The sequence below is a fragment of the Siphateles boraxobius genome, unplaced genomic scaffold (assembly GCF_051911475.1).
Source record: "Siphateles boraxobius isolate OS27281-9 unplaced genomic scaffold, OSU_SipBor_1 7, whole genome shotgun sequence".
NCBI classification, from domain to species: Eukaryota; Metazoa; Chordata; class Actinopteri; order Cypriniformes; family Leuciscidae; genus Siphateles; species Siphateles boraxobius.
Window position 1 is genome coordinate 24,041,205 of NW_027509197.1, and position 27,721 is coordinate 24,068,925.

General features: G+C 38.5%; 1 protein-coding gene across 2 annotated transcripts; it reads right to left on the reverse strand.

The window, feature by feature from the left end:
• Positions 1 to 247: 247 nt before the first annotated feature.
• On the reverse strand, positions 248 to 27,414 carry sytl5 (synaptotagmin-like 5). 2 transcript variants are annotated; one of them, XM_077216508.1, is made up of 17 exons: positions 27,172 to 27,324; positions 19,534 to 19,906; positions 18,861 to 19,061; positions 18,511 to 18,626; positions 17,205 to 17,313; positions 16,649 to 16,751; positions 16,421 to 16,550; positions 15,488 to 15,588; positions 15,179 to 15,256; positions 11,584 to 11,649; positions 11,239 to 11,417; positions 9,951 to 10,053; positions 9,681 to 9,842; positions 9,475 to 9,583; positions 4,693 to 4,825; positions 4,409 to 4,617; positions 248 to 2,339 (listed from the first exon to the last, which is right to left on the reverse strand). In XM_077216508.1, the coding sequence occupies exons 2-17, from the start codon at positions 19,656 to 19,658 to the stop codon at positions 2,197 to 2,199; spliced, it is 2,067 nt and encodes a 688-aa protein (XP_077072623.1). In that variant the 5' UTR covers positions 19,659 to 19,906; positions 27,172 to 27,324; the 3' UTR covers positions 248 to 2,196. The 2 variants fall into 2 exon arrangements, with proteins under 2 accessions (XP_077072623.1, XP_077072624.1); XM_077216509.1 differs by lacking the exon at positions 11,584 to 11,649 and having other exon boundaries at positions 27,172 to 27,414.
• Positions 27,415 to 27,721: the final 307 nt, after the last annotated feature.

Sequence of the window (27,721 nt, forward strand, 5' to 3'; positions counted from 1 at the left end):
AATAGAATAATTTCTGAAGGATCATGTGACACTGAAGACTGGAGTAATGGCAGCTTTGCCATCACAGGAATAAATTACATTTTAAAATATATTATATTGCAATAACTCACAATGTTATTTTTATTACTTAATGTTTGATTAAATAAATACAGCCTTGGTGAGCAGAAAACTTCTTTCAGATAATATTAGAGAGAGAGAATGGTTGAGAATAATTAAGATGTGGAAAAGGGAGAAATGAAGCAGCAAGAGTGGTTAAATAATAGTTTATTCTCTTTCTGAAGATGATTAAGTACAGTACAGAACAGTCCTAAACACTGTCTTCCTGATGAGAGAGTGGAAACAGCACACATACACTGAACATGCTGTGAATCAAACAGCTTTAGACAATATCAGACATGGGAACACTTGGATGTTAGAACACTTGGAACATCGACATTGATAAAGCCTTAAACATGCCACAAAATCTCTCAATTTATTATACGGTGTGATATAAGGTCTATTCACTTGACTGATTCTAATGAGTATTAGATGTAGACCTCACAGTGACATGACGGCTCAAATGGTCAACTGGGCAATTAACTATTAAACTAACCTCAAAACTCAATATAGGGACTGTTGGCATTGTGCTTATACAATATGTGTGCATATATATATATATATATATATATATATATATATATATATATATATATATATGTTTTTTGTGACAATTTGTGCATTTCAATCCCTCTTTTTTCTTTTTATATCCAAATATAACCTTAAACCACTTGCATTTCTATAGATAATTTTATTCTTAGGTTTTTCTATGTATTTTCGGTTATGGTAAACAAAACATAATGCATTTGTGCAGTGTGTACCTTCTTCGACGCTAAACTACTTTCTCTTTTGGGGTGAGGCTTTCTGTGTGATAGAAAAGTGGTGGTGGGGGAGGTCTACTTGACAGCAATCATGTAATTGTAATATTTGCATGCTGAATTGTGACTAGTCTTTAGAAAACAGGCTTAAAGATGTCTTTATAGAAATGTAATATACTTTATCTACTTTACATTTGGGGTTAAAACTATCATTTTACCAAAAACACTGGATTTTCTTCGAGGAACTATAAATCTAGGAAAAGGTAATGAACCACATTGTTCCCAGATAATCTTTTTTATGCCGCGCACCTATTTACACATTCTAACTGTGGTAAAACTAGCTATGAAATTACAGTACATTGTTCTCAGTTAGTCTGGCATTTTTACAAGTGTTATGTGCAGGTGGTATTTGTGCAAATTGGATAAAAACAAATCTCTTGTGTGTGTGAGTGTATGGAGGAAGTGCTTGTGCTTTGTTCTTTCTGGACAACAGTGACCTTTGATTAATGATAATGCTCACTATGCTCTTTTTAAATTGTACTCATGTGCTATTCAGTTATGACCAATGTTTGCGATTGTTTTAAAATATAAGGTTACACGGAAACGCTTCCTTTTACGGTGTGTAAACTTACGTGTACTTACCTAAGAAAGTACTGGGTAATATAAGGTAAGCACATGGGTTAAGTTTAGGTTTAGGGGTAGGTTCAGGGTTAGTACCTAGTTATTACCCAGTTATTGTAATTACAATAATAAGTACATCGTATGTACATGGGGAACAGGACTGTAAAAGGAAGCGTTACCGGTTACACTTTATTTCAAGGTGTCCTTGTAACAATGTAAATATACATTTAAGTACCGAGTAATATTCTTTCTTCAGTAAGCATGATACCAACAAAATTTGAAGCACACTATTCCAAGGATTGCTTAATACAGGTACTCAACTAATGTGAATGCGTACATAAAAAATAAAAAAAGCTTATATTAATTATATTTGGGAGAGACTGTACCATTTTTTTTTTGCTCTTCCCGTGTGCTTTATCAACATGAAGTACCGCACTGATATAAGTGATATATGATATATCTATGGATGTCTATATGATATATAGATGATATATGATAGTGATTGAAATCCAATTCCATGTGGTCACAAGGTGTAAATGGGACCTTAAGGGCCCATATGTGTATGCCACAGATGTGTTTTGAGAATTTAGAGAGCATATGCACGTTGGAATGACAATTTGGGTAGTGCGAGATTGCCAAAGAACATAAAGAGCACTTTAAAGTGTCTAGAGGTGATTAGATTTGATGCGTATTGCCAGGGAAACTGTCCCTCCTCTTCTCTCTATGTCTTCCTCTTGGCCATGCTGGATCGCAGCATCAGTGTGCACTCTTGTGGGACTTCAGGGTTGTCAATCATGCGTTGCCAAAGCCGCTGCTCCTCACCGCAGGAATCGTTCCAATCTACTTCTTTGCCATAACTCAGACCTGCAAGACACAAGCAGGTCATTTGATTGCTCTGTATGTGAGATCTCAACACAGAGATTCTAGCTGTACTGCTCAACTCTCAGACAACCACAGTGGAATCATTTCAAAGGTTGTTTAAAGAAATAAAATATACTATGTTAGCTAGCTAGGTGACAATTTTTTGGCTGTGAGAGTTCAACCATTTTTTAAGCAATTCACACCAAAAAGCCCAATTAGTATATCACAGAGAAATTATCTAAATTAAAATTGCAACAATGGTTTGTCATTAGGCTATTTTGAAACATTTTATAAAACGAAATATCGTCAAAATCAAAATAAATGAATTTACACTGTATGGTCATTTTTTTAGTGTTTGAAAATGAGTCTCTTATGCTCACCAAAGCCTGCATTTATTTCAACAAAAATACAGTAGAAAACAGTAATGTGCAATATTTTGTATATTGCAATATATTTTAAAAATGAATGTATTTCTGTGAAGCTAAAGCTGAATTTTCAGCATCATTACTCCAGTCGTATGTGTCAGGAACAGTGTCATGGTTATGTTTGAACTATCAGCACATAAATATATCACAGTCCACATTTACTTTGTCAGCAATTTAATAGGGGTGTGATAGTCATTTCATTTTACATGTGAAGAGGTTAGCCAATCGTAATAGGGGTCATTTATTTTTAGAAGTCTTAAAGGTATGGTACAAAAATATTAAAAGGGCTAGATAGGGTGGAAATTAGTCATGTAAACTTATTTTAGTGCAAGAAACTTTGTTACTCAAAGTTAAAATAAGTTTACATGACTAATTTCCACCCTCTCTAGCACTTTTAATATTTTCAATTATAAACACTGTAAAAGGCCCCTTTAATACAATCATCAAAGAGAATCAAATGACTCGATCATGATTGAGTGAGTGATCTTAATAAAACACATTTGTAACAGTAAATTAGTTTAGCATGAATACAAAATGTGTTGCAAAAACTAATCCTTCATGTATCATTGATGATGAATTTACGATACGTTTAGAAGGAACATTACAGTGGAAATTATATTGAAGAATACGTGGGACTAAATGATTATCTTAATTTGAGTTAGAGACCATTACTGTCATGATTCCTGTCTTGTGTTCCCCTTGTCTTGTGTGGACTTATGTTATTTCCTGTTCTGTGCCATGTTTTGTAATCCTTTGTAGTTTTTCTTGTTGATTAGTTCATGATTGTTCCCAGGTGTGTCTTGTTCACCGATCTCCCCTTGAGTGTATATATACCCAAGTGTTTTCTCATGTTATTTCTCTGGTTTTGTCCTTTGTTGGATGTACGTTTGGTGATGCTCATTCTGTTATCTGTTCCCTGGCTGCCGTGGTTTTGTGTTTATTTTGTTATTAAACTATAACACTGCATTTGGATCCAGCTCTTCTTTTGTTTTTTTGAGTTCACCCACCGTTACAATTACACAGTAACGCACAATATCAAATCTGAACAAATCTGTTCTACTAATGTGGGAAATATAATTTGATGCTATAGTAAAGAAGTAAATGAAATGGACTTCCATTGGAGAATGAAAAACTATGATTCAGATTGTGCTTTGAAAAGTTTGGCTCTTATTCCTGACAGAACTTTTAGTATTTTGTGATTGACTTTCAAGTGTTGTTATTGTTAACTAAAACTATATATGAAAAAAAAAAATCAAAACTCGAGTGAAGCTAAAGTACAATAAAACAGATGTTAGATGAAAAACTATGTATAAGTTGAAGTATTAAAATGACTAAAACTAAAATTTAAATAAAAATAAATTAAAGCTATATATAAATATATATATATATATATATATATATATATATATATATATATATATATATATATTATTTTTTTACTTAAAACAGAAAAGCACAACAAAATGACAAACTTTTATTAGAATGAAAGATTCTGAAAATATTACGAATTCAAAATACTATAATATACCCATTGTTTGCGTAAAACGCTAAATTTAGCATGTATGCAGATCTTGAAATACATACTGTGGATTGTTTCCACAAAAATAGAGATTGAACTGAAAAAGGCTAAGCTAAAGAAAGACTGACCTGTCCCTCCCCCGAGCCGCACACCACCCAGGAAGATGTTGCTGGCAAGCGGTTCCCTGTCCCACACTGTCAGCTCTAGACACACGCTGTCCAGATCACTGTGCTGCAGGCCGCAGTATGTGAAGGTGTGATTCCAGCGTGGGTTTACAGTACGCTTCACCACCGCGGTCTTGTGCTTTGTGCTTTTCTTGTCATCAGGCAGTAGGTATCTGATACACAAGCAGAAAACCAGGAGTGTGAGTTTGCGAAATGAATATGAATGAAATCAGAGGAATTCAGCTCACCCTTTGACGAATGGGTCAGAGGACCCTCCTTTGACAGCTGTTAGGTTTTTTGCCTCTTTAACCAGCAGCTCCACCATTCCTCCTTTAGGAAGTGTGATGGTCTTCTTCTTTCCCTTCAGAAATCCCCTTTTCACTGAGAAACAGAAGAGAGCTTGATTACACACTCCAGTATTATATACAGCGAGCTTCTAGGAGCTCAAATACAAGCTTTGTTGATCGCACGTTAAACATATAGTGTCCCGTTACAATGTTTAAATCATTAGACCAGTAGTTCCTAAACTGAGGCAACACAGATGGTGTATGGGAACAACATGCTGACTTTTTGTGGTTTCATTTAATTCTACCCCACCTTAAAATTATATTAATAACGAGCATGTATTTCTAACAGGCAAAATGCCCTAAAAGGTCAAATACAAGACATCCAATCAAATTACCTGAATCCATCCACAAAAGCACTGTGCATGAGAGGTTGTGTGCTGCTGATTATGCTGCCTTAGCAAATTGAGCTACATCACTGTCATTCTCGGCATTGTACCTTTGTAAATGTAGGAATGTAGCACTTGTAGACACAGAGAGTGCATAGAGTGCAACATCACCTGCAGCTCAACCTGACAAAGACTGAGCTTCTCGTTCTCCCTGCCAATCCGTCTCTACAGCACGACTTCACTATTCACTCAATCACCCCATCAAGGTCGGTCAGAAATCTTGGAGTAATCTTTTATGACCAGCTGACCTTCACAGACCACATTACAAAGACAGCTCGATCATGCAGGTTTGCAATGCACAACATCAGGAAGATCAGGCCTTTCCTAACTGAGCATGCAACACAACTTCTTGTCCAGGCCCTCGTTATTTCTAGGCTTGATTACTGCAATGCTCTTCTGGCTGGAATTCCATCATAGAACCCTTACAAATTATCCAGAATGCTGCTGTTCGTCTTGTCTTCAACGAGCCCAAAAGGGCCCACGTCACTCCTCTGTTCATATCCCTGCATTGGCTACCACTCACTGCTCGCATCAAGTTCAAGGCGCTGACACTTGCTTACAGATTGACCACTGGCTCAGCTCCCTCTTACTTTCACTTGCTCCTACGGGTGTACATCCCTTCCAGAAGCCTACGATCGGTCAATGAGCGACGGCTCGTGGTACCATCACAGCGAGGCACAAAATCACTCTCCAGAACATTATCATTCACGGATCCATGCTGGTGGAATGATCTACCCACCCTCGTCCGGAATGCAGAATCCCTGACAGCATTAAAAAGACAATTGAAAACTCATCTCTTTCGTGAGCACTTAACATTATATTAAAAAAATATATATATATATAAAAAAAAATTTCTTGTAATTTTCGCTTGTCTGGTTTATGCTACTCTGAGCAATGTTTGAACTTTGTATTCTGAACACTTCTTGCATTTTTTTTTGCCTCTCCACGATGACTCGCTTGGTTTAATCTTCAAATGTAAGTTGCTTTGGATAAAAGCGTCTGCTAAATTACTAAGTAAATGTAAAATGTAAATGTAAATGCAGCACTAAGGTCGAATGGTACCAGCACTGATAATTTGCCTGTATCCATATTTAAGCAAATATCGTTTATTATCTTCATGAGCGCTGTCTCTGTGTTGTGATATGGTTGGAAACCAGATTGAAAAATGTCAAAGTATCCATTCGAGCTTAAGAATTTTTTCAGCTGATTGAAGACAACTTTTTCAATGATCTTGCCTATGAAAGGAAGATTTGAGATCGGTCTATAGTTGCTTAATATGGTCTTATCCAGATTGCTCTTTTTCAGGAGGGGCTTGACAACAGCAGTTTTCAGGGACTTTGGAAAACTCCCAGAGAGAAGTGAGGCATTTGCCACTTCTAGGACATCTGCTTCTAAACAGTTTAACACACTTTTGAAAAAAGATGTGGGAAGGGCGCATGTTGATGTTTTAAGGTGCTGTACGGTTTCTTCCAAAATTTTGCCATCAATTTATTCGAAATCAGATATAGTAACCATTTTCTCTTGTTGTGATCTGATCTGTCTGACCCCAGCGCAAGGAACCTGATGACCAGTGGCCTCATGTATCAATCTTGCGTACGCACAAAAACTTTGCGTACGCCAGCTTTCACGCTCACGGTCGGATGTACTAACAGTGAAATTAACGTGAGAATGTGCGTTCCTCCACGCCAATTTCATGTCTGGCGTACGTACATTTCTCATAGTTTTTGTCCATTGGCGACTCTTACAGGCAATGAAGTTGCAAACATTACACAACGAATTGTTCTACAAGTCTATTGCACTACCACCTGTGGGAAGCATTGCTATTAATTTGCAATTTATAAAATAATTTACATATATTGTCACAAGAGCCTTATGGAAATATTCTATCAATTATGCAATTAAGTAAGAACATATAAAAGCATATGCAAATTGATACAACCCTTAGTCTATGGCAATGGCAGCTTTGGCCTTATTAGAGGACATTGCTAATGGCAGAATCCGAAGAGAACGAGTTTTTAGGGACCACAATGATTTTCTGGCCCAGGATGATGACTGGCTTATCAGCTGTTTCAGATTTCCAAGGGCTATCCTCTCGGAGCTCTGTGCTGAGTTGGGTCCGAATCTAGAGAGAGAGACAGCGAGGAGCCACGCAATACCCGTTCCCTTGCAGGTGCTGACAAAACTTGGTTTCCTGGCAACTGGTTCTTTCCAAAGGGAACTGGCAGACCGCTCAGGAATAAGCCAGTCGTCTTTGAGCCACGCAATGCCAGCGGTATGGGTCGGGATCATTCGCATGTCTACCAGGTATATAAGGTTCCCATATGATGCAGTTGACCAGCCAAACATTAAAACGCAATTTGCAGCGATAGCTGGTTTTCCTAATGTAATGGACGATCGACTGCACACACATTGCTATAAAGGCGCCATCTGAAGAAGAATTTGCATATGTGAATCGGAAACATTTCCATTCAATAAATGTGCAGATAATATTGGTTACCATCGTGGCAGTCCTGTAGTAAATCCGAGTCTCCCACATCAGCAGATACTACTCCAGAGAGTAAAGTTTCAACCATAATTGAGGCAACTCTCTGCTCAAAGGGTGTAAGTTCATCGACCCCTTTACCACTGCCTGTTCTGCCCACACTTTGTCGGTGCGCAGCAGTTCTCAATTTAACGTCCACCTTTATTTCAGACCATTTCTTTTTGAGGTCATTTACAATGCGACTATCAGATCCCACTGCATTGACGGCATCAGCCAAACTCTCCCACTCATATTTTTTCATCTTGTTATTAATTCCGGAGGACAAAGTTCCAAATATTTTTTTTCTCGTTTCTAACGAGGCGTAGCGTCCCAGTGTGGGGGGGTGGTCAAGTTCCGCGTCCTAACAGGTGAGGCGAGGAAAGGATGAGCGTTCCGCGGTTGCCTGCTCTGACAGTGGTCTGGCGACAAAGAGGGACGAAAGTGGCGAGGCATAGCATCGCACACTGCCATCCGCGGCCTTATGGGGCTCGGAGGAAGGGGAGTCAGTTCTTTCTTTAACAGTTTTAGGTTGCCTCCGACCGAGAGGCCAGGGGCGGGGGAAGGAGAACAAAAGATTCTCCCCCAGCCCTCCACCGGGGGAAGGAGTGGTCCTGCTACCAGCTCCTGGAAAGTACTGTGCCCTAGCTCCGAGCTGCCCATCTCAGGAGCTACGCTTAGCCTGGCGTTTGGCAGGCTTAAGGGCGGAGACGGGCTGTGCCACCTTCCTGCGACCACCTCCTTGCTTCGGCCCGGGTGAAGGCGGCTGCTTCGGCCGAGCAGGAGGGGCGGGAGCTGCAGGAGGGCGGGAAATTTTCATTTTTGGGTATACCATCCTTTTAAAAGTATGACTTGGTATTAACCACCATTGCATATCCCTCTATTGAACATTTCTTATTTAAAACATCTGCATTAGTTCTTTGTTTTGCTGTGTAAAATATTAGATATGTTAGAATAAAGTACCTACCATGAAATTAACCTAGCATGAAAAGTACCCAGTTTTTAAAACAAAATGTTTGTAATAAATGTAACTTTAAACAAATATGTCCTTTTATCATTTTATTATATATCATATCATTATCATTTACTTTTTATAGTATTTAAAATGACACAAAGTGTTTTACAGGCAGCAAAGCAATATGATATATAATATATAAGATTAAAGATTATTAAAAATAATTAAATATAATACTTCTAATAATCACAATAAATAATTCTTCCGATTAGTAATATAGTTAATTGTAATCGAACTGTAGGCTGTTCATGGCTTCGAGGCAACATCATAATTCAAGATAAATTCATAAAAAAATTATTGCTAATTAATTTAATTAATGTTAAATTTACAAGTGATGTTTAGGAAAATTGACATTAAAGATTAAAGATTTTGTAAGCTATCATGTAGTTGTGCATGGAGTCATTTGCTTTATTTTTGAAAACGCAATGAAACATGCCACATTTTGCGAACATCATTATTGGCCAGGCTTTCATGCAAAGAAATTATTAACACATCCAAAAACCAGAGAAGGACAACATTTTATATTTTGCGCAGTAAAATAAAACCTCTAGCTGTAGTTTTTCTTTTTTTAGCCAAATAATTCTGGTCAGAAAAAAACCTTAACCAAGTATAGTGTTTTGTTCCTCCCTCATATTTAAAATACAATTTAATATTTTTTATGGTTTAATCGAACTTTAGGTTAATAAAAAAAAAAATATCCCCAGTTTTGCCACTACAGTAGGTCATAGGTTTTATCAACAATGAAAAGGTGAAAGAAGTCATACCTTGCACTTGGTCCAGAGGCAGGGAGACATTTCTCTCTGCAGGAATGTACTTCAAAACCACTGTAAGTTCCCCTTTATAGTGCATCACTGAGTCCACATAAGACTCATTCTGACACAGACACACACACATTTCAGTATCACACTTATCCATGTCAACAAATTTCTTTTTATTTCTCGCTGTTTCTGTTTGTGTGTGTTCAGCTCACTCTAGGCTGTAGAGAGAACCATTCCTCTATCTGCGTGTCAAACTCCCAGGAGTCAAAGGACAGCTCTGTCTCCCCAAGGAAGTTGTTGTGTCCAAAACGATCATGATGCCACACAGAAACCTGCAGTGTGCGCGTCTCCAGCTGAGAGTGACTGACTACATACTACTCAAAGGGACAGACAGATAATAACCTTTAAATCAATATCTCGTTTACAATATCTCATCAGTCTCAATACATAACCCTTTAAGGCAGGATTGAACCCCCTCTTACCCTCAGGTTTTCATTGAAGACTGGGTTAGTGGTGTTGCTTTTGATGCTGGTTTTCCGCTTGCTTTGACGGGACTTGTCTGGCAGGAGATATGTTTTAATATAGCTGTAAACACACACACACACACACACACACAATACCATTTTTTTTGCTTCTGTACAATATCAGCCTCTGACGCATCAGTATTAAATTGATATCTTAGACAACAAATAATAATTTGTTGATAAACAATTTATGAAAATATATACGTGGATACTGGACAGAGTTAGATTTCTGTACCTTTCAACACATACTGTATTTAATTATAAATATTTCAGAACATTTTCAGGAAAATTTCAGCTAAATCAAAACTGAAAATGACTATTAAATGAAAAGGTCACCCATTTTTTTAGAAATAAAAAAATAGCCCTTACCTTTTATACACATTTTCTAAAGTCATGCCATAGACTAAAAATTAAATCATTAAATTACTATCACTAGTACTATTAACAACTGTTTCCGATAATTGAAATAAAAGTTGAAATAAAATAAATATGAAAGACTTAAGGACTTAAAGAAAATTAAACTGAGATAAAATATAGTTTAAGTTGAAGTACTAAAATTAAAACAAAAATTAATTATAGCTAAATATTTATAAAACTAGTCAAAAATTACAAAAAGCACAAACAATTATTAAAACAAACTAAAATGAAAACAAAATATATAATTAATAGTTAATTAGGGTGACCAGATGTCCCGAAGGACAGTCCCGAAATCTAAGCTGTTATCCCGAATCCGGCCCTAATTGTCCCGAAAAATATACTAAAGCAACATCTTGAGTAGTTATTGTCTGATAAAACATTAAAAACTATCCGTGGAGGTTGAGTCGTCCTGCAGCCAGTCCCCACCGGCTGCTCATTGGCTACAGTATCTTTTTTGTTTATTTTTTTCAACAAAGTCTACAAAGATACTCATCTGGTCACCCTATAAGCTAATTTAACATTTTAATACATTTTACAAATTTATAAACAACAATACTACTGTAAATAATCATAGAATTTACATTTACCATTAACACATGGAACTATCCCTTTAAATACAGATAAAAAATAAAATACTATTTTGTAAATCTAATGTTAATATATGGACACCCCAAATACATGCAGTGTAGGGATGCTCTGCCAGGGCTCAAAGTGAAGTATATACTGTAGCTGTCTCTCTCTCTCGGTATGTGTATGTGTGTGTGAGCGTGTGTGTGTGTGTGTGTGTGTTTGTGTGTGTGTGTGTGTGTGTGTGTGTGTGTGTCCTTACGCATCCGTGCGCTGTCTCCTCTCATCCCCAGTTGCTAGGCAGCGGCACTCACGGACGAGCACGTTGAGTGCCCCTGTTTTATAGCTGTAAGAGATGTTGAGCAGGATCTCCCCGGAAACCCGCACGTTGCCATAGTCCCCCGTCTCACTGTACACGCTCATCATACTGTTAATGCTAGTCTGGAGAGAATATAGGGAGAGCCTTTGGCTGTGGATCTTTCACAAGCATGTGTTTAAGTGTATGTATGCATGTATGTGTAATACAGAAAGGCAAGAGAGAGAAACTGAAGCGAACACAGCAACAGACAGACACACATCTATACTCAAACACACACTGAACACTCACAGTGTCAGCATCTGAGTCAGGTACATTAAGGAAACCCCACTTTCTCTCCGAGGCAGGTGTGGAAGACTGGAATAAGACAGGAGAAAGACAGAGTAGAGAAGATTGACAGCAAGAAGGCAAGCCAGGAAAAAAAACAGAGAGCAGAGAAGTAGAATAAGAAAACCTATATAATGTGACAGAACACAGATTGCTAGAGCCAAGAAGGAACTTTTTCACATTTTGATTATTAGCTGCTTAAAGTGACAGTTCACCTAAAAATGAACACTGTGTCCTATTTAATAACCCTGCTGAAATTTCAAACCCATTTGTACTTTTTCTTCCATTAAAAAAAGAGATTTTATTTTCTAGTAATACACATTTCAGCAACCAAAAATATTCAGCTGAATTTTTGGTATTGGCCGTTTTAGTTTTGAGGGGACAAAACCATTGACCAAAACCAATGACCAAAATTAAATTATCCATACATAAATTTTAGTTTTGGTTTCGGGCTAAAATAAAAATTTAATTTCGGTTGAGTTTTGTTAAAAAATTCATTCAGTGCATCGCTACTCTTTTCCATATAATGACATTGAATGGAAACTGGGGTTCCCCTTCGTCAGCTCACTATGACGTGAGTCAGAAGTGATTCTGACGAATGGGGATCACTTGCGAGAGCCTATCTACTTCGAGTGAAACTAAACGAGCCAATGCACATTGGCATGCGATAATTGCACCAGCTGCTGTGCATCGCGAGCATATAATGAGCAGCAGGGGCTTCGCATCCTTGTCTTTCGCTTCGGAGCCAGACAGTGAATTCTTTTCCTGTCTCCTGCAAGATCTTCTGAGGGTGAATTCGTGTCTCTGCGAGGAAGCCTCTGTGTTTGGTGTTGGTGTGACAGCGCGAACAGCCGTGGTTGCGATCTCTCCTGTCAACGGTTGTGAGCAAAAACAGCTGTTTTCACAGCTTTGTTGGTTCAGAGGGCGTGACATAGAGAGTGAGTGCTCACACAGGAGTGCACTATTCCCCTGTGTGTAGCCCCAGCTATCCCCTTGTGCGTTTCAGCACCTTAGAGCACTTCTGAAAGAGCTAACACGATCTGTCTGCGTCTTTTTCAAGATGTCATTCAGATCATGTGTTTCTGGATGCGGCCAATGCAACTGAAATTGCGCTCATGGAGGACTCATGTTCTCATTGCGGGAACATGACCATCACGGTGTTACAGTCGAGACTCCTAAAAAAGGTGGAGCCCCTTCACTTATTCCCCGATGCCTACTTTGGTTAATAGCCTTAGTGACCTGAGGATTACAGTGAGAGGTAACCCGCCGAGCCAGTCTTCTCGGACCGCTCATATAATGCTTTCCGCGAAGCCTCCAAGAGAGTGTCTGCGGCGGTCCCAGTTGTTTCTTTTGGAGCTCCAACGGATGATCAAATGTTGGTCGCTGCATCGGAGGGTGAGCTAATGTCATCTGGGGATGACATCTCGGCTGCGCTGCCTTCGTGGCTGGACGATTGGTATCTCGGGGCGGCCCGTGCTGGATCTCAACGCCCCACCCCAGTGCCTTTCTTTCCAGAAGTGCATGAGAAGGTTACCAGAGCATGGACGGCACCTTTTTCTGCCCCAAACCGTTCTGGCGCCTCTTCCTCCCCCACTACCTTCGACGGCGGAGCAGCTAAGGGTTAAGTAGAGATCTCCCCGGTGGAGCGGTGGCGATGCAGCTGTGTCCCAAGGCCGCTACTTCCTGGCGAGGAAATCAACGCCCATCTGCCAGGCCAGCCTGTTCGGCGACCCCGTGGAAAACTTTGCCCTACAGTTTTCTGCAGCACATAAGCAGACGGAGACGATTAAGCACATCCTGCCCCACGACCAGCTGCTGCCTCCACCCAGTAGTCAGCGAGGCGCCCCCCTGCGCCCCTGCTCAGCCTAAGCAGCAGCCTCCACCCAGGCAGCAGGTGGCGGAGCACCGAGCCCGTCCATGCCCCCACTAAATCAGGCGGCAAGCGTAAGGGCAAGCGGCCCTGAGACGATGGAGGAAGTTGCTCTTCGGGAGATAGTGTCCGCACCTCTCCCTCCCCCGGAGGAGGACCGGGTGGAGAATACTTTGTTCCATTTTTTTCTGTTCCGCCGCTGGCTCCCCGGAGTCCAGGGGTACCCACATTTTCAAAAAAAGAGCAATTTCTTCCATCTCGAAGCCACAAGAGGGCACGGATTGCAGTGAGTAACGCTCCCATGTCTTGCCACTCCTTTCCTCCTCTTCCATCGCTAGTGGGCAGCAGTGTGCGGCTCAGGGACGCCACCAAGCCTTCCCACGTACCCTCTGCCCCACCCTGGAACCAGGTAAGTGTGGCACAACACTCAGACTCCGCTTCGGCCCGCCTCAGTGCCTACCTGGCCGAGTCCGTGTTCCACCTCGCTGCCCTAGGTACGTCTGTGGTCTCGTTGGTCCTGCTTGCTCGGTGTCTGGGAGCCTGGCTAGCGCTTCCCAGCCTGTCTCGCTGGCCCATCCATACCATCAGACTCGGCTATGCGATTCAGTTCGCCCAGCGTCCTTCCAAGTTTAGGGGCATCCAATTCACCTCAGTGCGGAGTTGTGATGCCCCTGTCTTGCGGGCAAGAGTGGATGCCATCGCCTTGGCTTACGATGCCCAAGGCGTGCTTTGCCCGTTCGGGTTGTGAGCACACTCAACTAGAAATGTTGCTTCCTCCTGGGCACTGTAATAAATATTGTATCATTTCTGTCTATTCTTTGGAATATTTTTATATTTATACTTGGACTTTTTCACACAAATTGAATGGACCACTTTAATGGTGCTTTTTTTCATTCACTTTCAATGTCAGAGTAGCATGAACATTCTTCAAAACATCTTCTTTTGTGTTTCACAGAAGAACATCATTTAGATTTTGAATGACATAAGGCTGAGTAAATGATGGCAACTTTAATTCTGTGAAAACATGACAGTTTTGTTGTCAGTAAAAGCCTGTCTTCGCTATTTTTTTCTCTTCTTGTGAAGAGTGCTAAATGAAGAGGAAACACATCTGACTCATCTAGCTATTAAAGAGGCCACTTGTCTTAATGTTTGCCTGAATTATTTCTCTTTGTTGTGTCTTAATGAACCACCTGCACCTGTATGTGTGGCCAAGAACCGGGAACTATGACAATGATGCACTTTCAGTATTTATTGCGAGTTTTATCTATGCTAAATTGTGTATATATGAGATTAAAAAATGCATGCGTGGGTCTTCCAGGTGAGTCAACAAATTAAGTGATCTCATGTAACTGGATATTTTGCCAGGAGAAGGAAATGCTAATATTCACATGGATATTTTGCCAGGAGAAGGAAATGCTAATATTCACAAGGATATATATATTTATATTCAAAGAATAGCTTGAACGAGTTTTATAGGGTAGGGTATAAAAGGGTTGGGTTTCGGGCTACCCTTCTGTAAGGCACACAATTATAAGTCTAAACATACAAAACACGTGCAAAACAGAAAAGGGAACAAACATATTTTGTTTCAGTCAGACATTTGCACAAAGCCAGCAAACACACACTGCAGCAAAGCACCTGTGATTATGTTGTTTTTGTGTGTGTGTCTGTCTGTGTAAATCATTATACCATTGATTGCGCACTGCAGATGCTCCGGTTGGTTTTATAGTGTGCTGATAACACCGCATCAATGTCCTCATCCGAGTCCTAGAGCACAAACACTGCCATCAACGAATATCACATTGAAACAGCACTGCTTTTCTTTATGCAATCACTTCACTCAGTGATATGATATCATAAAAATCACATTACAGAAGGTTGTCTCTTATCATTTTAACTCCCTATCCGGAAATATATCTCATATCCTGCACACAGAAAATAAATAATGAACAAGATTGCAAGTGAGAAGTGGTTTAGGAGACTGTGGCTGAAATCTACCCCATTGTTCAGTCCTGGAACTGAGCGGCATCGACTAATCAGAGGATCTTCACTGAACCCCTCACCAGGATTACTGAGGTCCACCTCAGAGCGACTGCGATCTGTGAAGAACAGAAAATGAGATGTTCTTACAATTTTATATTATCCAATACTTCTAAGGATATAGAACAAGCCTAAGACCACAAGTGAAAATGCATTTATTTAGCATTTTTCGGAATATAAAATTTAGTTTTTTCATTACAAATTACATCATTCCCATAATTTAAACAAAAGGTTGAACTGAAACACTAACACAAATTTCAGAATGTTTTAGTATTTGGCATGTTTGTGTAAACCCCGATGATCATGTTCTCCTGCATGATTTGAGAAAGATCCAAAAAGCATTGTGTGCTTTAATGGAAGCAAGAACATCTGACAGTCTGTACAACAATGTTGACATGGCCTAAAACAGTTGTTCTCAACCAGGGTTGGGCCCTCTAAGATTACTAACAATTATTTAAAATAAGACTAAACAAACATAATAAGCTAAAGCAAGTAAAGGCAAAAATACCGGTATCAATACATTTTATTAAATTTTAATTCACCGCTTCAAAAAAAAAAATGTTAAACGTAATTTTAGCACTTGTCTAAAAATGCTTATTTTAATTAGTGTCATAACAGGTGATGTCATACATAACAGTATTTCCATTTCTTCTACATTTCTATTTTACATGTTGTAACTGTTAATTTGTTTAATATTTAAATAAATAATTTGTTGTAAAAAAAAATTTTAATTAGATTTTCAGTGTGGTCTCATACATTTGAATCCCACTTATTGCTTTTATTTTTTTTATATTAGAGTGAACTGATATAATGACATATTTGCATGAAAATGTTTTTATCGGTGTCATTGGCAGCAATATTATATATGTCAAGTTGTTGCCATGGTGATACCTGATGAGAGGGAGGCTCTGGATATGGCGATAGAGGGCGTGCTGGAATCTTTTTGTCTCCGCCCATCCGCCATCTTTTCAGAAGTGCTGTCACTGCTTTGTATACTCGACACGCTCTCTGCTCCATCCGGCTGAACAAACACACGGACACACACGGACAGTAAACACTGCTTTCTTGTCATGCACACAAGTCTGTATATAGGAATGCAATTGTGTTATCGTGCGTTACCCTGTTTCTTGCCTCTGTCTGGGTTGGTGTTTTGACCATTTGTGCTCTCATGTTATTGGGTACCGTTGGTAACCCTGATGGCTCCACTGCAACCGCTCCCTTCCTAAAACACAGACACTTAATGAGAGTGAAACACAGACAATATTAATGAGAAGACACAGGCTTGAGTAGAATGAAATGCTAGCTTATTGCACTAAAGTATATACTACCTATTATTTTGTGAAAGAATATGCAATTATGCAATCATTTCAAACAGCGATATGCTACATTGTTGTCACATGACCAATACAATGCATGCTTGATTAATGTTTAAAACATTGATGATATTACTCCTGGTTCATTTGTCACATTGCTAATGCTCGAGCATTGCATTGTTGCATAGTGTTTACTGTGTTACATTTAAGCAACTGTAGTAGGTCTTCCTGTTTTTCCATGCATAAAGAAAAACGCATACGCTGCATTGCATAATTACTATGAACAGCAGGAATTGTATCAAAGTAATTGATCCCAAGCATAGCAGAGTCAAACTCAATGGACTGTTAATGATTCCCCTCACCCTTTCCTGTTCTTCCCTGTCCTTATCTGGATTTGAGACTTAGGCGATCTCTCGTACTGTGGAGTGGATGATCTCTCCCTCTCTGATGGTCTGGGAGAACAGCCTCCATCTCCATAAACAAAAACAAATTTTCATAATAAGAAATGAATCAAAGCCGTTAAGCTAAATACACAGTCCTTTAATAATAATCATAATAACTTTGATTTATATAGCGCCTTTCACAAAACCCAAGGACGCTTAACAAACAAAAAGGGGGGGGGGGGGGGGGGGTAGAGGTGTGAGGCCAGATGGGATAAAGCCACCTAGACCTCAGTGAAGAGGTGTGTTTTAAGCTGGTTTTTGAAGGTTATTACAGAGGAGGCAGGGCGGGTGGCAAGAGGAAGCTTGTTCCAGAGTGATGGTGCACCAACACAAAAGGCTCTGTCACCAAATGACCGGAGTCTGGACTTAGGGACAGCGAGCATGTCCTTGTCAGCGGACCGCAGGGACCGTGACTGAGTGTAGGGATGAAGTAGATCAGTAAGGTACTGAGGTGCAAGTCCATGGAGAGATTTGTAAGTCAGGAGGAGGATTTTATATTTGATCCATGACTTAACTGGCAGCCATTGAATCTTCTTCATGATGGGAGTGATGTGAAGTCCAAGTTTTGTGTGGGTGAGCATCCTAGCTGCAGAGTTTTGACATACTGGAGTTTGTCAGTAGCCTTGCTGGGCAGACCGAACAGGATACCGTTACAGAGGTCAAGTCGGGAGGTGATGATGGAGTGGATGAGGGTTTCAGTTACAGAGTTGGAGAGGCACTTTCGGAGTCTGGAGATGTTCTTAAGATGGTAAAAGGCAGTTTTAGTAGTGTTTTTGATGTGTTGTTGGAAGGAAAGGGTTGCACCCAGGTTGCGTACTTGAGGGGATGCAGAGATTGAGCAGCCATCCACATCCAGTATGATGTCATCAACCTTTTTAAGTAGTGACTGCGGGGCAAACACAATGAGTTCTGTTTTGTCTTCACTATGAGTGCTGTTTTGTCTTCCGTTTTCTGAATAGCCTTTGACCATCTGTGTATTATTCAATACTGACCAATAAAGTTTAGGTAATTAAATTTTGGTATTTGAACACGGTATTCTGCTCAGGGTATTGTGTTATCAGACGATAAATTAAACCAGTTGTAGTAAAGTTCTTTGGAAACAATATGTCAGCTGAACAAATTTTCATATTGCTTCTTTAGCATCCTTTTTGGTCATGGTGAAGTGCGTCCACACTGACATGTTCACCTGATGTTTGTGTTGACAAAAACTCTGAGTTGATCTCACCTGGAGGACTGCTGAGGATTGACTGTTTGACTACATCACTACTGGGTACAGCGATATGTTGAAACCTCTTGGATCTCTCTTCCAGAAACCATTCTCCAGTAACCACCTTCAGTTCCCTATGACAGCAAGTCACACACAGACAACACTGTGTAAGCCACAATAATAGAAGTGACAAGCATAGCTTAATTGGTTCACCTATTAAAGAGCCTATGAACTGCAATTTTCTATACTGCGTTGAAACATTTCCTATTGAAATAAGTTGGTGCAGAACATGGATTAAAAGCCAAAAAATGTATTTCATGGCGTCTCTCATCTTTTCAGAGTGTGTATGGATGTTCTGTGTGACTCACGCAGTCTTTGCACACACAGTGCATTTGCTGCCTGGAGGCGTAGCAGTGCAGAAGTTGCAGATGCGCCGATGACAGTTGGTACACACATTACCCCTCTGCAGGATGAGACCCAGCGCACGCAGACATACGGCACACTCCCGCTGATCAGCTGAACTACGCCGCCCGGCTCGCTTCAGTTCCAGAAGTTCATTTTTCAGCTTCCTGTAGAGGCACAACTGGCATCACTGTTGGGGAGTAACTAAACGTAGCAAGCAGTCCTATAAATTAACTACAGTAGGTCTGTTTCTTATAAAATATGTTTATCCATTCCAAAAAGAAGCTGAATTTTCCACTGAAAATCCACAGATTTGAGTCGCTACATTTTAAGTATTTTTTAAGCAGAACATTTAGTTTATTATTAAGTGTTTGAAATAGAATGGTGCATCAGTTACTGTCGGGAAACTGTCACGCCGTATCCAGTGTAGACAGCATCACTGATTATAATGAGTTCTATTTGCTTTTGTTGTGCTGCAATATAATTAAAAAATATCTAATTGTATAGCTGTATACCTATTTCAAGTAGCTTCAGTGTAGTTAGCTACTTTTTTTAGAAGTTTATAGAATAGCCAACTACTTTTGCAGAAGAAAGAAAGAAAATGTCTGCTTGTGATAATGTGCAGGTGGAAGACGCTACCTGATGCGTTTCTCCTCTCGTTTCCTGACCTTCTCGTCTTTCTGGAGAACACTGAGGATCGTCTGCTTTTCGTGCTCCAGAAGGAAGGACAGATTAAGGGACCCGGTTGTCTTCGCCATGACCATTTAAAGAACTGCTCACAGAGCTCAAGGAAAACTCAGCAAATAAAACGGTCCACAAACCAATAAAAATTATGCTTCATGAATGCAGCTTGAATCCTTATGAATTAATGAAGATTTGCTTTGGTACATCTACATATCGACACAAAGGTCATCCGCCCGCTCCTTCAGACGATAACATTCATCTCTCAGCAATTGTGGCAGGTCTTGTGATCCTATTGGTCAGTGCATTAACCCTTTCACCTGCTGAATGCCTGCAAGAATAACATCCATATAAAAAAAAAAGTCAGTGATCAATCAGGTTATTTTATGTGTAATGCTTACAATATACATGGTAAAACATTATTCATGTCTTCTGATCTAGTTAATGGTTCACGATCTTTAAAAAAATAGAGTTTAATATAATATAAAACATAGTTACGTTCAGAAATAAAAAAGATTCTATATAAAAAAAAACTTCTATTGTAAGTAAGTTGAAAAAACTGATTCTGTATTTCCATCAGTCTGCCTGCAAGGGTCAAAGAGAGGGTAGAAAATTGTAATTAAAAAACCTATTATTACTCTTTTCAAAGCAAAAAACAAACAAACAAAAAACATACACCTTGGCTCACAAATATCCTCAAGGGGGAAAATTATTAAAAATGTCTGACATGACCACTTTAAAACTATATTGATTATGCCTCTCATTACAAACATTAAACACAAAACAGTATCTAAATGTAGGAATTATAAAATATAATAGAGCACATTACATACAGTATGTTTAGCAATCCATTATATATATAAATTGATTGCTATACATACTGTATGTAATGTATATATTACAGATACATATACATATATATATATATATACACACACACACACGTATATATATATATATATATATATCAATAATTTAGCAAGTACTTTTTATTTATCTGCTTTTTTAATAGACTGACAGTCAGATGTCAGTATAAGAGCCCAGCCAATCCGATACAGTTACAGCTACTAGTCACCATTTAGGTTTTTATCTAAAGCGACAATACACTAATTGCAGTGGCAGTCTGCCAGCGGCAATCTGAGGTGAAGTGGCTTGCTGGAGAGCAAAAGAGTAATAGAACAGGGCTGTTATCACTGTACATCATGCATACTTAGGACTGAACCTACAACCTCTGTATTAATAACTGGGACTTTCCACACGATAATAGGGCTTGAAATGGATGAAAACGTAAAGTTAATTAAATAATAAAATCCTACATTCTTGTCAGTCAATTTTCTTTTTATTTGGAATCCACTAAAGAATACAACACAATAGAGGGAACCTCATGCCATAAAAGGTGTGCCTGTTGTCTAAATTGTGCCTTACATTTTGGGTAAAAGTTAATCATTAAAGTTGTAATATTCACAAACCATTCTAGAATGTATATACATTTTATAATTATTCATTTATTTTAACTTTTAGCTGAACTAATATTCAATGCTACAATTAATGTATATTATCATATTTTAATGATTATTATAATAACATTATAATATCATATTCATGTTTTTTTTTTAAATAATCGTTTTTCTAACATATCTTTTGGTTCCCTCTACAAAGGACATGGAAACTTTGCTTTTATTTATTTAATTTTTTTATTCTTAGAAAGTGCCAGATCCAATCCATAACCATTTTAATCATGTTCAGTTGTCTTTACTAGAAGCCCCATCAAGACTGAAGCATTTTACTGGCCTGGATCTGTGGAGGACTTATTAATTTCCTGTTTGGAGAATTGATTTATGGGTCATTTCCAACTCGTCTGTTTGCATGAACTAGGTTAATATGTAGCATTTACTGCATGTGTGTATGTTATCTAATTTTTGTTGCAGGTTTGTTTGAAATTAATAGTGAATGACAAATGGGTAGGACACAGTACACCTGTGTGTGTGTGTGTGTGTGTGTGTGTGTGTGTGTGTGTGTGTGTGTGTGTGTGTGTGTGTGTGTGTGTGTGTGTGTGTGTGTGTGTGTGTGTACGACTTGCTTTCTTCTATGTCGTGTCTGACAGAATCTGATACACCATGTCTAACAGGCCAGCCAACATAATCATAACCTTCAAAAGCTGTTTTTCACACCATCATTTACACTTAGAAAAGCGTCTGCCATTGGTGACACAATCACATACATAGATCTGTGTCACACACAGGTGACAAATTATTTGTAATGTCGCAGCCAAAAATCGCTTTAGACAATTCCATCTGTGTATGTTTGTGCATTTGTGTGTAACTGAGGTTATTGTTCAATTAAGTGTCTGACTCAACAGGAAGACATGGAGCAAAATTAATCCAAATTTCTCATGCAAGAACTGTTTACAGGGACACATAAATATATGCAGATTAAAAGTGTAACTTCAGTATCTCCGCTGAGGTCAAGGACAGCATGTGCCAGCAATATCTAGCCGTACTACTAATATAAAAAAAAGCTCTCCTGCATCTTACTGCCGTCATCATCAGGCAGTTGTTATGCATTTGAGTCTGAATGTTGTAGTGTTCATTATACACTCCTGAGCGAGGTGTAATGCTGAGATGCTTCAATAAAAACTGCAGGGTTACAAAGGGTGTGGTATCTCCCTGGATCCCACCCTAAGTACACACATTAGTGTACACAAAGCCCTGTATAAACACACAGTTCTCTTACGTGGTTAAGCAATATACACTAGTGTTCAAACGTTTAGGGTCAGTAATATTTTTAATGTTTTACAAAGAAGTCTCATGCTCGCCAAGGCTGTATTTATTACAAAATAAGATAATTTTTAAATTACATTTTTTTATTTAAAATAAAAATTAAAAATTCTGTGGTGACAAAGCTGAATTTTCAGAAGCCATTATTCCAGCCTTCCAGTGTAAAAATCATGAAATAGTACTGAATCTTCTGATCAATACTATGGAAGCTTGTTTCCAACATAGAATAAAACATTTGTAAAGAAAATTGCGACTTTTTCATCCCACAATTGAGAGTTATAAAGTCAGTATTGCGAGATATAACCTCACAATTACGTGTTATAAAGTCAGAATTGCGAGATATAATATATATATATATATTTTTTTTTTTCTTGCAATTGCAAGTTTATATCTTGCAATTCTGACTGTATAACACACAATTGCAAGTTTATATCTCACAATTGAAAGTTATAAGGTCCAATTCTAGGGGAAAAAAGGATGACTTTTTTCCTCAGAATTGCGAGTTTATATCACAAATCTTACTTTTAACACACAACTGCGACTTTTATCTCCCAATTGCGTGTTATAAAGTCAGAATTGTGAGTTTATTTCTCGCAATTGCGAGAAAAAAAGTTTTCTTTATTTTTATTCTATGGCGGAAACAAGCTTCCATACAATACACAGGTGAAGAAGCAGAAACCAGCAATAGCATATGCAAGCAGATGTATATGTAAAATAACACAATCATTAACATTAAACAGCATATAAATCATGAAACTTACCCACATTAAAATTGATTTAAAAAAGAAAAGCTAGAAATAATTTTTTTTTTGTTTGTTTTTTAAAGCAGAGGGTCTGATCTTTCTTGTGATATATTGCATGTTCAGATAGCCTTATTCGTACAACAATAATTCATCGGGGCCATGAAACTTTTGTGAGAATTATCAAAAATGTTTGCACTGGCAGGCAACTTCTTTCAAAAACGCTGGCGGGGGAAAAGAGTTAATGAAACCTGCAAAAACAGTTAATTCATTTGTACCTCAGGCTCTAGTGCACATGAAAACACCAGACAGGAATAATGCTGCCTTCTAATTCTCCTGGGAAATTCGTATATACCAGCTCGGAAGTCATTATGATGATGTGATGAGTTCAAAAGGACAAGATTTCATATTTCTTTATCTCTTTAGTTACTGACAAAAGACAGGAAGCTTTTCAGCCCTAGTGCAACATAATGAAGCGCAATGGATCCGCATTAGGTGTGTAATTGGTTATTTTTCTGTGTATTTTAGCTTTCTCATGCTGAAATGCAGTTGCGCACGCCTTATTTGTATTATGAATCAACAGTACGCTGAATGCATGCAAAATAAACAGTGAAGTCAAAATTGAGCAATGTTTTAATTGTGACACGCTTCACAATCCAGATTTTCCACTGGTAATTAAGAAACTGTGGTGCTGTTCATGTGTAAATATGATCATCCTGACATGACCTGAAAGCTGCATGAAATATGACAACATATTGCAAGAACTATGGGAAATGTAGTTCAGTGCATACATCTCAAAAGAACAAGTCAACAATCTGCTATTCCAGCTCTCAGCTCACAGTAATTACTCCTCTAATGATGGAGACACATTCACCAACAACACCTGGCTTAATGGAGATTAATTTCATGCATGTTTTATGCCTTACAGAGGGGCTGCATTAGCATAATAAAAAAGAGACAGAGCTATGAAATGCAGATTAGCAAGGCAAATTTGAGTTTTGGGTAAGTATGGTACTGGACAACCGATTTTCAGAAAGGCAATATCAAAAGAGAGCAGGGTGGCTAATGGTAAACATAATGCCAATGCACATGTTTATCGTAATTTAATGGCAGAAATTACATAATTTTACACAATTTTTACTCAGAGCTTTTATGTAAAGAACACAAAGGGGAACAACTTCTGTTTATCACCAGATGAACATGGTACATCTCAAAATCACCATACATGGCAAATATATGGTTCACATACTTTTAAAGGCATGTAAGTAGTAGATGTAAAGGAAATGTTGTTTTCAGACCTACACACACTTTCAGATTGCATATGAAGTAGCCTATACCCTGGACTAATGGACTAATGACATGCAATGTAATGAAATTAAATGATGTCCTTCTCTCCAGCTGTGCCCCGTTGAATCTTTAATGCATGCCTCTTCTTTAAACACACATACACACACAAATCAATACAAAATGTCAGTTATGGATAGTCAATTGTTAGTGTTAAAGTCCTTCAGTAGAATGATCTGTGCAGTACATCTCAGTCAATCATATGAAAGCACATTATATTGAGGTATATTTTCTGAACATGATAGATTTTGGTCCCTCTATCTAAGTCAACCCACATTCCCTTTTTTCCAGACCAGTGCGCATTAAAATTAGAAAAAGGCCTTAAAAATTTTATGAGTTTGCTTTCAGTCTTTTTTTATGAATTTTATTTAGTTTTTATGATCCTGCTGCAACTAACATCCCTGTCTATAAAGCTAATTATGTTCATATTTCAATCTTTTAGTGAAGATAATATATTTTCTGTGCGACCAGTATGTATCATCACTCTTTTACAAATATTATGATCGTACAGTGATTTTGTAGGGGTGAAATTGTGCCTCAAATACACAAACCGTGTCCACACAGCCAACTTTGTTTTGTTTAGTTTTTTGTTTTGTTGTGATGGTTGAAATTTGAGCCACCTGTGAAAGGACTTCCAAAGAAAAACAGAAATGCAAATTCTCACAACTGCAAATTCTTTAATATCTTCATTGTTTCTTCTAGACTACAATATTAACACTCTCTGAAACGATCACCCTCCCTACTCCTCTCTGGTGGAATGAGCTGCTAACCTCCACCTGATCTGTTGAGAAATCACAACTGAAGACATGTCTCTTCCATAGGCACTCAACCAGGGCTGGCATATTTAGAGTAAGAATTATGGATTATTCAGTGGAGATGGTGGGGTGTTTAAAAAAAATTTAAAAAATTATATCACAAGATGTGTATTGTGATTGTCAAAACATTTGGTAACTGAACATAATTTAATTAAGTTCACCAACAACATGTTACATGGTAAAATGACTGGGTAGGCCTACTGTGTTTTTATAGGGCTGGGTTTTGACACAAATTTCATGGTTTGATTCATAAACTTGCAATTCGACTTTAATCTCAATTCAATATCAATTCATTTAGATAAATATCCGCTAAAGTAGGCAACATGGAAAGGGGAAAAAAACGAATGCTCTAAACTATTCAGGTCAGGGAACCCTGTCAGCTGGTAGGCCTACATAAAATTAACAACTTATGTATAAGTTTTTATAATAAAAACGTTATAATAATTTTAAAATTATATAAGAGAGAAAATATAATGAATATGTAATATAGTCCATTTATTTAGCAAAATTCTCTCTCTCTCGCTCTACAATGTTCTGCTGGCCAGTCAAACTGATTTGTTGTTCCTTAGTTGCCTTTTATCTTGATTATGCCTCACTCGGGTATAAATAGCTAAAGCTTCTGAAAACAGAAGTTATTTACTGTATGTTGTTGCTCATAGTACACAAAAGACGACATACCACACCTTAAACCATTACATACCAGCATGTGACAAGAGGCTAACAGGCTAAGAGGCATTTTATCCATCACTTCTTTTGTGACCTCCGTAAATAATTAGGGCTCAAATCCGCATGTATAACTTCCACTCTTCCACTCATGTGAGTGGGCACTCAGCTCAGTACACCAGCAGGAAGTCTGTTCTGGTTCTCAGTGTGATTACCACTGTAATAGCATTAATAAAAGATAATACTAAAGCGGCAACAACATAAAGTACTAGTGGGCCAGTTTGGCATTCATGACGTCATAACAGCTCTGGACAGCTTTTCTGCTTGGTATCATATAAACACAGTGCACTGACACGTGCTTAAAGCTGTAATCATGTGGAAGAACATCGTATAGATCACCTCACAGAAATCTTCACCGTACAAGATTAAATCCTCTCTCTCTCTCTCTCTCTCTCTCTCTCTCTCTCTCACACACACACACACACACACAAGCTATAGGAAATATAAAGGAAAGGTCGGCAAGTTGATTTCTCAAATGATTAAATTGCTTAATTGCTTGATCTAGCATTGGTTTTGTAAATTGTCTTCAAACAAGTACTTCAAAACTAAATTAGGTACATTAGATCATTTCATTTTGTAAATTATATCCTACGTAAATACAAATACCATCATTTTTTTAAATGGTCAAATGGACACAATAGAGTCACAATGGAAACACATTAAGATATTTTGTCCCTAGGACTTTAAGGCATGCATCAACAGAAATTCACTTTCAAAAATGAAACCCCAATTATGTTCACTGAAGTAAAAAGTAGGACAACTGGCCTCATTTAATATGTGACTGATATGTGATGTGATGTTCGAACACCACCGATCAGGTTGTAGTGGCACTTTTGAACTTACAAAAAATATCCTACACAAATCTGAAAACGACTTCAGGCTGCCTCGAAAACAATTACAAAAACGCTCTGCTGCATTGCACCTGTTCAAACACCTGGTGAGACGACATTATATGTAGCCTAATGCCACACAACAGCGTTAAAGCTGGCTTGTTTGTCAAGGGACATCTTCTGATCATGACTTTTACGGGGTTTAGAATGTTTTAGGATGATGTAACCGATATAGAAAGAAGATTTAGCCTGTTAAACATGAGAGAATGGGAGCATTGAAGTTCCTGCGTCCATCTCACCTTAAAGCTGCGTTTATTCCCTCAACCCGCATACATGAAACACACCAGGACATAAACTGTTGTCCTACCTGTCGCAGTCTTCGTACATGAATATCCCGCGAACTACTGTTCTGTTATATGGCCAAGAGCAGTTTTTTAGTGGTGTTCATTGCAGCCCAAGCTCCGAGCGCGAGGCAAACCCCCCCCACGCACCCGCCGCTGGAGATGTTCATAGCGTGGGCGGAGTTTGCGCTCCCACGGATTCCCCGTGACTGTGTACACACACACACACACACACACACACACACACACACGTAGTCTTTTACGTGTCTGCATCATAGGACTGCCATATACTCTCTCAAATGGTGTGCAACTGAGACTAGAAAGGGAGCACCCTCAACATATTAGTCAGCATATGAGTTAGTCAGGCAGACAGGCAGGCAGACAGACAGACAGACAGACAGACAGACAGACAGACAGACAGACAGACAGACAGATAGATAGATAGATAGATAGATAGATAGATAGATAGATAGATAGATAGATAGATAGATAGATAGATAGATAGATAGATAGATAGATAGATAGATAGATAGATAGATAGATAGATAGATAGATATACAGACAGACAAACAGACA